The 12655-nt window shown below is 36.0% G+C and overlaps 1 protein-coding gene across 5 annotated transcripts in view; it reads left to right on the top strand.

Annotated features, from left to right (window-relative positions):
- Window positions 1–12655, top strand: part of LOC150105922 (liprin-beta-1-like) — a 268087-nt gene that overhangs the window by 152201 nt on the left and 103231 nt on the right. For all 5 annotated transcript variants that reach the window (XM_090394411.1, XM_090394410.1, XM_090394409.1 and 2 more), the window contains 3 exons: window positions 6211–6319; window positions 6510–6571; window positions 6680–6764. In XM_090394411.1, coding sequence (XP_090250537.1) covers window positions 6211–6319; window positions 6510–6571; window positions 6680–6764 — 256 coding nt within the window. The remainder of the gene's footprint in view (window positions 1–6210; window positions 6320–6509; window positions 6572–6679; window positions 6765–12655) is intronic.

The raw sequence follows: 12655 nt of genomic DNA, 5'->3' as shown, positions 1-12655 counted from the left end.
GTAACGCATTCCATGCTCTTGCCACTCTCCGTGCAAAAAACTTTCTTCTTACCCTTTTACTCACCACCTTCTTTTGAAACATCCAGGAATGGCCTTTTTATATCTTTTATTTATTTTTTTTTTAATTTTATCTTATTTTCATTTTTTTTTAACCACAAGAGGTCATGCTGGGTGGGTTAGGTAGGTTTATATGTAATGTAGTGTACTATGGTAGGTTGTTAGTTGCTTTAAAGTAGCAGTTGTATAGAGTTGCCAGCCTGATTGGCCAAGTGGTTATCATATCTGCTCTCCAGCCAAAAGGCTGCAGGTTCGAATCCCATTGTGGACATGGATGGTTGTGATTGTCTGTGAAAATGCTAGTGGTGATGGGCATTAGATGGCATTGGTGTAGATGATGCAGTTCACTGCAGTTGGTGGATAGAGTGGCGGAGATGGAGATGGAGAGTTGTAGGGTAGGTATCCTCCCTCAATGAGTCTTTGGACTCCTTGGACGTATCACGTAATAATAATAATAATAATAATAGTTGTATGGGGGGGGGGATCTGAAAAGTTCTGATAAACACCTAGAACAAGTGATATGAATGCAACTGATATAACCACAAGAAAGAATATATTAGTTACAGTGTTATGAAGGTAACTTATGTTCTTATATTCGTATATAAGGAAGAAAGCCAGCAAAGGTTGGTCGATGAGTCATGCTGTTTGAGTCATTCAAGCTTGTCTGTACTGCCACAAGTTCTGCAGTTCCACAATTTTGAAAGGTTTTAACATGAGAATTTTAGTGTTTTATATAATTCCTCTTCATATCTTACTCTTTCCTTACTTAAATTATTACTATATATAAAATTAAAACCATACAGGGGATGTATTACAATGTTATTTTATCACTTTAGTTTTCTCAATTCTGTTCTGTCTTGAAAATGAAATAATGGAAAAGGATTGAATTGTAAAGAAAGAAATTGATTCATTTATTTTTTTTTACTCTTCCATTTGCTATTGTTATATGGCACACCACTCGTGATCCTAAAAAAATTGTCTTGATAGTCAGATGTACTAAATACACTGTAAGATGCAACAAAAAAAATTGCAGTTTTCTTTATTTTCAAAAGGCTGTCTAGACTAAAGTGAAGAAAACAACAATATGGAGCCAATTTTGCTTTATAGCCACTTAATAATAGTATCTCTCATAAGACTTTCAAACTTTTATTTAGTCCCTAATCATCAAAAATCCCTGACCATGGAATAAGAAATAAAGTATAATTCTGCATTTTTTGAAAATATGGAGACAACTACCGTGTTTGAATAAAACTTTAGTTTAATATAACTAAAATCTACATTCGACATTTTGACCTTTATGTCAAGCTCATCATCTGGAGCATACAACTATACACAGAAAACAAGCTACACTACAGTCAAACTGGTTTGTTAAAGATACTGACCAACCGCTACAACAATTGTTGGCCTGACCTCTGGTGAAAAAAAATAAAATAAAATAAAAAAAAATTATACATCAACGCTAGAGTCCTATTATTAGTGTTATCTGTTGGTTGTAGAAATACATTGGGCGCAACAACAAGTATCTATCTATATACATATATTAACCTCATGATTATACTTGTACATACCAGTTGGTATGGAATGGTTCCTAATACTAGCTGATGATTGGCTAGAGTCCTGACTTATGCTGGATCTTATATATTAGGTAGGCTGAATGTGTGCCATCCAGATCCTTGGAATTTTCATGCTATCTTTGTTGTTGATATTTGGGTGGTTTATCAGGATTTCGCAGGCTTCCTTAAATTTCCTTTCATACCAGGTTTTTGTGTGGTGTAAAGAGCGGGTGCTTTTCCATTTGATTTGGTGTAAGGTGTTGAGCGCATGGTCTGAGAGGCCTGCTTCACTATAATGGTTATATTTAATGTGTCTAATGTGTTCTTTCTTGTGTATAGGGATTGTCTGTCCTGTTTCACCAATGTATGGTAAGTTACAGGTGCAGAGGATGCAACAGACTCCAGGATGTGCTAATGGGAGGAGAGGATCCTTAGAGGAGTTGAATATGGTTTTAAGTTTAGTGGGTGGCTTAAAGGTGGCATCGAGGTTATAATGTTATAGGATTCTGTTGATATTTTCTGATAAGCCTTTAATGTAATGGCTATGGTTTTACTGTAATCTAGATTTGTTTTTGTTGTTGTTTTATGGAGTATTTTATTAATAGTATTTTTGTTATAGCCATTATTTATGAATGTGTTGCTGATAATTTTTAGTTCTTGTTTCAGGGCTTGTTGGTTAGAGCAAATTGTTGCAGCTCTGTTTTTAAGGGTGTTAATGACGCCATATTTTTGTGATGGGTGATGATATGAATTAGCATGTATGTATTGGCCAGTGTGTGTGTGTGTGTGTGTCGGTTTTTGGTAGACTATGAAGGATAGACTACCTGAAGGAAGACGTGTGACTAGTGTGTCTAGGAATGGGAGCGAATTTTGATTTTCGATTTTGATGGTAAATTGTATGCGTTCGTGTTGTTTGTTCAGGTGGCTAAGGAATGTGTTTAGTGTTTGTCGCCCATGCGGCCAGATCGTGAACACGTCGTCAACGTATCTAAGCCAGACTGTCGGTCTTAGCATTGTGGAATCAAGAGCCCTTTGCTCAAAGGTTTCCATGTAGAAGTTAGCGATTGGGGGGGGGGGGGGATAGTGGTGAGCCCATGGCTGTACCTTCTTTTAGTAGGTAAAATTTGTTTTGCCACACGAAGTAACCGGATTGTAGTACGTGGGAAAAGAGGGCCGTAATGTCGGGTGGAAATTTGTTCTGTATTAGAAGAATTGTGTCATTGATGGGGACATTAGTGAAAAGGGCAGAAACGTCAAAACTAACTAATAAGTCATCTTTGTCGAGTGTTATGTTTTTAATTTTGTTTATAAAGTGTTGTGTGTGTTTTTATGTAGGAGGGGAAATGACCTACCAACTCCTTGAGTGTTGCTGCTAATTTCTTGGCTAAGTGGTAATTGGGACTGTTTATTCCAAAATGTGCCCCTTCGATTGGTCGAAGGGGCACATTTTGTTTGTGTATTTTCGGGACCCCATATATTCTGGGGAGGGCAGGCATAGTGGGGTTTGAGTTTTTTAACCTTGTCTGGTGGCCAAGAAGTGACGGACTCGAATAGTTTCTCTGTTTTATCCTTTATCCTTTTTGTTGGGTTATAATTTACCAGCTTATATGTGTTGTTATCGGCTACTAGTTGATTCATCTGAAATACGTATGTTGACCTGTCAAGGACGATAGTGGCATTGCCTTTATCCAGTTTCATTATTATTATGTTTTGCTTGGCTTTTAATGACTTAATTGCTGCTAGTTCTGTTTTTGTGAGATTGTTCTGTGTGGTTTTCTTAGTGTTCAGGACATTGACTTTCGACCTTTATGTCAAGGTCATCATCTGGAGCAATACAACTATACACAGAAAACAAGCTACACTACAATCAACCTGGTTTGTTAAAGATACTGACCAACCATTACAACAATTGTTGGCCTGACCTCTGGTGAAAAAAAAAAAAATCATATTGTTGGATCTTACAGTGTATTTAGTACATCTGCCTATCAAGACAATTTTTTTAGGATCACAAGTGATGTGCCATATGACAATAGCAAATGGAAGAGTAAAAAAAAATAAATGAATCAATTTCTTTCTTTACAATTCAATCCTTTTCCATTATTTCATTTTCAAGACAGAACAGAATTGTGATAGATATATAGATAGATACTTGTTGTTGCCCAATGTATTTCTACAACCAACAGATAACACTAATAATAGGACTCTAGCGTTGATGTATAATTTTTTTTTTTTTTTCACCAGAGATTAGGCCAACAATTGTTGTAGCAGTTGGTCAGTATCTTTAACAAACCAGTTTGATTGTAGTGTAGCTTGTTTTCTGTGTATAGTTGTATGCTCCAGATGATGACCTTGACATAAAAGTCAAAACGTCAAATGTAGATTTTAGTTATATTAAACTAAGGTTTTATTCAAACACGGTAGTTGTCTCCATAATTTTCAAAAAATGCATTCAGATCACCGTGTAAGCTTAAAAGAAAGTATAATTCTATATCAGGCTGGCCATCTTTCATCAACAACCTGACACATGCAGATCTTGGGCATCATATTGTTAGTCATCAAAATGTATGTTGTAAGTGCAGCATTGTTAGTCTAATACACTCTGTACTGTTGATACTATTGTTAGCTTGCTTGTTGCAAAACTCAGTCATTTAATATCAGTTTAGTTTTTATTTCATTCTCCTGACAAAGCTACTATAATGCACATGAAATTAGTACAGAATGAAAACTTAATAAATTTTCAATAAACAATCCCCATGTGATAAATATACCAGATATTAACTTTCAACATGTTCCATGTCCATAGAAGTCTCTGAAGCAATGAATGATTGGTTATGCTTAAAATGAAAAGGCAGTGAGATCTAAGTCACATGAAAATGAAATGCAGTGAGCAGTATATTTTTTCATGAAGATGGTTTGTTGTTACAAATGTAATATGTATGAATTGGGGAATGTGGAGAAATTGAACAAGAGTAAAAGAATATATTGATCTTCAAAAAGGGTAATATTTTGATTGGTTGCAAGGTATTAAATGAGAAATTAGGGAATGAGGAGATGGGATAGTGGTATTATAGGATAGTGGATAATAATATTAATAGAAGAAAGTGAGGAATGGTATTAACCAGAAAATTAAGTGAGAGAGACTGAATTATGAGAGACTGAAGGATCAAACATGAGTAATTATTTAAATATAAAGAGACAATAGGCTTCACTTCGGCGATGTAACATTATTTAAATTAAGGGGATATTAAATCTCACATTATTTCAAAGCCGAATAAGAAACTGAAAGATAGGAATCAAAGAGTTTCATGCCGAATATAGCAAACTATAAAAGTTTCGATGGACTGTAGCGCAAGCTAAAGCACGTAGTTCAACACTAGGGCAACTTGTTGCAAAAGATGGGTAAAGTTCTGATCACTATTCTTAGTATTACCCATAATGTAAAACACATCTCCTAGGAGATGTTTGATGTTATACATTATGGTGGAAGGTCACTACCCAGACCGGTTTCGATCTTTTTTTAGGTCTCATCAGTGAGTAGGTAGACCAGGTAATACCGAAGTTATAGCAAAGAGAACTTTATAGTTTGCTATATCAGTTGTCAAAAAAGGTGCACCCATAAATTACTTAAATATAAAGCGCCAATAGGCTTCACTTCGGTGATGTAACATTATTTAAATTAAGGGGATATTAAATCCCACATTATTTCAAAGCCAAATAAGAAACTCAAAGATAGGAATCAAAGAGTTTCGTGCCAAATATATCAAACTATAAAAGTTTTGGCAGACTGTAGCGTAAGCTAAGGCACTTTGATTTCAAACTCTTTGAAACTTGATTGGAAACTCTTTGATTCCTATCTTTGAGTTTCTTATTCAGCTTTGAAACAATGTGGGATTTGATATCACCTTAATTTAAATTAAAAAAATGAGTAATTATATAATTAAAACTAGTGGCACAGCTGATAATGTAAAAGTGATTGTTGATTGCCAGTATAAGATGTGGCTTTAATCCTGCCTTAATCTTCAAGATTGATTAAGTAGTGTTAAGCATCTGGAATGGAGGGATATGAAGACAAATGGAGGGAATGCCATGTGTAAAGCCTCATGGGTAAGAGGATTAGGGCGGGGATGATAAAACGTAACTTGCTGAAGGAATTGTAAACCAGATTAATATGGAAGAGATTTTTCATAGAATGGAGGGAGACAAAGGTGGAACAAGAGGCCCTCACTGGGAACTATATAAGGAAGGTGCAAGCAATGGAGTGAAGAGTAGGTTCTTTATGTGGAAAGTGGCTGGAATGAGAGTGATAACACTTTAATGAGCATAAGTATTAATGAAAAGTCTGCTGCAGACTAGCAAAATGTTTTAATTTTTAATTTAAATTAAAATCTGATTTGCAATGTATGCATTTTAAAGGTAAGTAGCTAGAACTGATTTTACCTTCTACTTTATAATTTAAAAAGAGCTGCAGATAAAATGTCCTAGATGTGAAGGTAGTTATCTTTGCTCTCTTTAATTTAAGGTTGTTTTATTAAAATAAAGGAATATAAAAGTTGTTAACTGATCACATATATATATATATTTTTTTTTTTTTTAATTTTAGGATGATCTAGTTATTGTACATGCACGGATAGCTGAAAAGGAAGCAGAACTTGCAACAATAAAATCTAGGTTGACTAGAAATGGTGCAATAACACCTGTTTTTGAATATGGTAAATCAATGCTGTTAAGTAATCTTATTTTGTTTACTTAATTTATTATGTCATCTATTGTATCTTGTTGCCAGTTGTTGTAAGATGAGTCTTTACATCCTTGCTAACATGATTCCTTACATTCTTAATTTTAATAAAGTAACAACCATTATTTTCTTTTAATATATTTTTATTTTATATTTTAATTTAGAATTTGAAGTTGATAAATTAAAGAAAGCACTTGAGTCTGTGATGGCTGCAAATGATGAAAAGGTAGATTTTCGTACATATTTTGTCCTTTAATAAATAGTTTATTGAAAGTTCATGTTTTTTTTTTTATTTATTCACAGTAATGTACCAAAGTTATATTTGATATTTTAGGAAAAGAAAATTAATGAGCTGAAGGCATCATTAAATAGATATAAGCGATTGCAAGAAATATTAATATCTAGTCATGGACAAAAAGGTATTGGCTACTTCCTTTCTCTTTATTTATTTATTTTTTATTTATAAAAGCTATTATCCATTGACAGTATTCAAGGATAATTCAGTATTTTTTGTATTATATTAAATAGCTGAATTAAGACTGTGTCATTAAGTCAGTCATAAAGTTATAACTAAAAGCATTTAAATTCTTGCATGTTTGTTTAAGAACTTGGTCATTGAGACTAAGGCCCATAGTTGGCTAGTCTTTTGTTCTCCCATCTTCCAATTGCAAGACATTTTCTTTAACATATTGTGTTTTGAAGAAAAAACAAATCATGCAGACAGGTGTCAAAATCATTTTCTTTCTTACATCTGCCTACAAAATAAATCTACCGAGCCATGTTTGAATTAAGACATGCACACATACACATTTATGTGCCTGCATATAAATCCTCACCTGCTATTAGTGTTTCATTGATTTTCTAGTGAAAATTATTCATATTTAACAGTACTGTGAGTACAATTAACAGTACAATATAACAACTATTGATAACACACAAACTGGCCTATAATTAGACACTTCCAGTTTGCTACCACCCTTATGCAATGGCACTATTTTACCTTCCTTCCATTCCATGGGCACCTTTCCCCCAGCCAGACTTTCATTGAAAAGCCAGGTCAAAGGCACTGTCAGTTCCTTAGCACATTCTCTCAAAACTCATGGTGAAATACCATCCAGTCCCACAGCTTTACTGACATCCAGAGTACTCAGTATTTGGAACATACTCTCCTCCTGCACCTCTAAACCTCGAACGTGCCCTATCCCTCTAATATTCAAATTGACTCCTCCAGGATGAAATATTCCAATAAAGTGTTCATTGAACAATTCCACTATGTTCTCTGCATCAGTCACTCTATTCCCATTTTTATCCCACAGTGTCATTCTTCCACAGTCATTTCGTTAGTTTAAGAAGTTAGTTTATAAATAAATAAAAATATGTAACAATCAGTAAGCATTTAAAGCAGATTCCATACTCTAGAGATGACAGATATAACAGAAAGCATTTGTTCAGGTAAAACCTAACAGAACAAAGTTTAATCAATGAATTTAAAATAGAAAAATTATTTGCTTATAGCTTTACGATAAGATTCTCTCAAATTTGTAACATAGATAAACTATCATTTTGATTCAAATTATATCAAGTGGAGCGCTGAAACTTTCTGCGCTCCACTTGATATAATTTCATGTAAAATAGCAGATCCTATTCCAAGCTTCCTGCTTGGAATAAGATCTGCTATTTTACATGATGTGACTCTAAGCGATCCCAACCAGCTTGTTGCAGAGCCTGATGTTGGGGGAAATGTATTCATGTCTGTAGATGCGCGTGCATGTGTGTGGGTGTACGGGACCAGTTTGCCTGTTTTGAGAAATGAAAAACCCGAGTTACTGGGAGAAAAAACCCTGCACCTCCATATGAGACAGGCTAACTCACCTATAGCCGAAAAAGACCAGATAAAGGTTCCTCATGTCATGGACCGGAATCGAACCGAGGTCTTTCCATCCAAAGGGCTTCATCTATACTGACTGAGCTACAGAATCTCCTCCCTGAAACTTTATTCAATTGGCCTGATTTAAATCCAAATGATGTTTATCCATATCCAAAGTGAGGCTGTAATATTACTATTAACATCAGGTCTCCATGGAATCAAAACACTCATGAAGATGTACCAGTGGTGTAGCTAGAGGGGGGGGGGGCAGTCTGGCCCGGGCTGCACTTTGAACCTTTTTGAACTTTTGCAGTTAATTCTAAAATACAGTCTCGAGAACTCATTTCCAAATATTGTAATGCTACTGTGAATTTTCTCACAATTACTGTAGGTGTTGCTAGTTGTGAGAGTAGTTTTTCTAAATAAAATAAATTAAGAATTACCTACATTATTATGAAATAGACTTCGCCAATGTCATTGACGATTTTGCTAACAGAAAAGCAAGAAAAATAACATTTTAGAATGTTGAAATTAAAGTTTTACTTCAAAAATAAACATAGTGTTTTAATTTATTTTCCTATACGTCATTTTGACTTTTTTGTAGTATTTTTGCTGTGTAACTAGAGCAAACGCTCTAGCTACACCACTGAGATGTACACACTGTTACACACAAAGCTCATTAAACTGTGCTTTAAACTCATTAAGTTTGTCTATATTCACCACACCATCAGACAAAACAGTCCACTCACCAACACAACTCTCCATGCCAAGAACCTGCTCCCTTACTTACACCCTTCTTATACCCCATTATATGCAGTGATGCAAAAGACTTTCTGCGCTCCACTTGATATAATTTCATGTAAAATAGCAGATCCTATTCCAAGCTTCCTGCTTGGAATAAGATCTGCTATTTGTTAAGGTCCTATTTGTCCTATTAAGGTCCTATTTGCTATTTGTTAAGGTCCTATGCATCATTGTCATAATCTCATGTGATGACTTCACAAATTTGTGTGTAATGTGACCCCTGAACTTCAGGTCCTTGTCCACCACTCCCAGATTTCTTGTTTTCTTAACCTCCTTCAGAGTTTCACCACCAAGTGTTTACTTTGCATCCCATTACTGCCTATCAAATTCCAGAACCTTACACTTTGCAATATTGAACTGACTTTTACACTCACTTTCCCACTCATGCCATCTATTGTAGTCCTCCTGTAAAGCCACAACATCTGCTTAACAGCTCATTGTTTTTTCCAGTTGAGCGTCATTTGCAAACAGTTATAGATCTCCAGTTAAACTCACCTCCAGTATCATTAATGTACAAATTAAACAACAGCACTTCCAGTAAAGTGTGTTAACATGTGTTAAACTGGTTCAAGGAACATGACAGTGTGCTTCCTTTACTTCAGTGGCCAGCTCAGTCCCTAGACCTCGACCTAATGGAGCATTTCTGGAATGAAGTGGGCAATGGGTGCAGACAAACATTCTAGAGGAACATTTCAGATAGTTAAATCAATGCCACGGGTCATTATAGGCCATTCTTAAGACAGAAGTTCATCCCACTCATTATTAAATGCTGTTCCTAAGAAAGTGGCACTTAGTGTATATCATTTGCCATATATCATATGCCAGCCTGGCTGGCCGAGTGGTTAGTGCATCTGCTCTCCCTCTAAAAGGCTGCAGGTTCGAATCCCGCTGTGGGCATGGATGTTTGTGTTGTCTGTAGAAATACTAGTGGTTGGTGGTAGATGGTGTTGGTGTAGTTGCAGTCAGTTTGAGTGGTCGAGACAAAATTGTAGGGCAGGTGCCCTTCCTCGATGAGTCTTTAGACTTCCTGGAGGTGTCAAATAATAATAATAATTTTCTGTCAACAAGGCCTTGCTGATGCCAATAAATTTTGGCCAAATCAAGCTGACCAATGCTGTACAAATTAGCACAGTGAAGTAGCTGTATACAAGACAAGTGTTCATATCAGCTTTAACTTATGGATCTGAGAGCTCTATTAGTAATAAAATAGCTGATCAAAGATTGTATAACACAGATTTGAGAGTTAATGAGAAAATCTGCAGAGTGATTAGATGTTATCAATGGCAGAATTACATTAAAAATGAAGATATCAGGATGGAAATTGACATTGTTAGCATTCAGGAATGTGTGATCAGAGGTAATCACTGGTGGTATTGTCACTTAAACAGAATGGGAAAGTAAAGTTAGTAAAGAGCAAAATAAGTGTTTTCTTCGAGGAGTTGTAGGAAATAGACCTAGAGGAATTCATGATTAATTCAATTAAAAATGCCTTAACAAGTTAGAATGTAAGATCTGACAAAACAGACTAATTTGGTACATCCCTTGAGAGTATGTATATCAGGAGTTTTATTATTATTATTATTATTATTATTATTATTATTATTATTATTAACATCTAGCCTGCATGGAGTCAGAGACTCATTGTGGGAGGTACATACTATTGCGCAATGCTCATCCAACTGTGCCTTAAAATTATTCAATGTGTTTACACACTGAATCATTCACGCTCAGACAATGCATTACAATCACCAACCACTCTCCATGTAAAGAACTTTCTCTTCACTCCTCTGCTCACACCTTCTTTATACAGTTTCCTACAATGGACTCTTGTTCTAATCCTCCCCCCCCCCCTCTCATTCCATGAAAAATCTCTTCCATGCCAACCCGATAACAACTCCTGACTAGCTTATATGTCTCAATCATATCCCTCCCCCCTTTCTCCTATTCACGAGACTTTGCAATCTCAATCTGACCTCATACTCCACATTCCAGATTCACTGACAAACTTTGTGAATCTTCTCTGGATCCGTTCCAACATATTTTCATCACCATGAAAACTCAGCAACCATATCTGTATGCAGTAATCCATATTAGGCTTGATCAATAAAGAGGTTATGATACCACTGTATAAGGTATCATAGCCTCTTTATTTCTGCATGTCAGGTCTTCCACATCATTGCCATTATCCAATGGAATGTCTTCACAACTTGTGCAATGTGGCCCCTGAATTTCAGGTCCTTGTCCACCTCCACTCCCAGATCTCTCGTTTCCTCTATTCCTATCAGTGGCTCTAAGAGGCACTTAAGTGCCTACAACCTTTCCATGAATTTGCAACTGCAACCGTAACTCGAGGATAAGGTGGTTGGCCCTATGCATGTCCTGTGTTTGTAGATGCATGTGTTCTGGGGCTAGTTTGCCTGTTCTGGGGGACGAAAAGTTTTCGAGTGAAAAAACTGCCCACCTACATATGAGACTGGCTAACTCACCTTTCATCGAAAGAGACCAGATAAAGGTTCCTCACCTCACTGACGGGAATTTGAACCCAGGTCTTTCCGACCAAAGGGCTTCGTCTATACCCACTGAGCTACAGAGGCTCCTCATTTCCTCTACATCTTTTAAAGTTTCCCCTCATTGCTTACCAAATTTCAAAATCTTACACTGTACAACATTGAACTGACAGTATCACTTAACTGTCCATTCATGCAATCTGTTCAAGTCCTCCTGCAAGGCCACAACATCTGCTTCAGTCTGCATTACTCTCCACAGTTTTACATAGTCTGCAAACAGCTGCATATCACTATTATGGTCCCCAAAACAACAGTTGCCCCAAAACTCACCTTTGCAGTGGTCACCACTAGTGACCTTCCTCTTACAGGATATTGCATCCCTCATATACAACTTTCTGATACCTATCTGACAGTTAGTCAGTGATCCAACTCAGAAGTCTGTTATTCAGTCCCATCTGTTTAAATTTATTTAATAGTTTGTCATGTGAGAGTCTATCAAAAGCTTTTTCAGAATTCAAGTACACCACTGTATATGCATTTCCTCTGTCCAGTGTATTTGTTCACCTTGTTGCTTGTTTTACTAATTTACATAAGTAAATTAGTAAAACATGATCTCCCCCTTAACAAACCCATGCTGATAACCACAAAGAATACTGCTATTTTAAACCCAGTTCTGTATCCTACTTCTCACGAATCTCTCTAGTACCTTCACCACAACTCCTCCAGATATACAGATTGGCCTATAATTTGAAGCCACAGCCGTATCACCACCTCTTTGCAGTGGAACAATTTTTACCTTCTTCCCACTCCCTTGGAACCCGTGCCATTGTAAGACTCTTATTAAACTAGCATGCCAATGTTACTGCTAATTCTCTGGAACATTTCCTTAAGACATCTGGTGATATGTCATCAAATCCTATCACTTTATTAACATCAAGGTATTTCTCAAATACTTCCTGCTCACTCACAATTAAGCCATCCTCTCCTATGTCCTGTACACTTAATTTCCATATGATTCCACCCTCATCAGGGTGACACACCCTTATAAATTGATCACTGAATACCTTAACAATAATGTCTTCTGCAGAAGTTACTATGCTACCATGTTCATCCATTAACATTATCTTACCAT

The sequence above is a fragment of the Typopeltis vanoorti genome, chromosome 6 (assembly GCF_054136105.1).
Source record: "Typopeltis vanoorti isolate ZY-2024b chromosome 6, IOZ_Tvanoo_1.0, whole genome shotgun sequence".
Lineage (NCBI taxonomy): Eukaryota > Metazoa > Arthropoda > Arachnida > Uropygi > Thelyphonidae > Typopeltis > Typopeltis vanoorti.
This window is presented reverse-complemented; position numbering and strand designations above follow the sequence as displayed.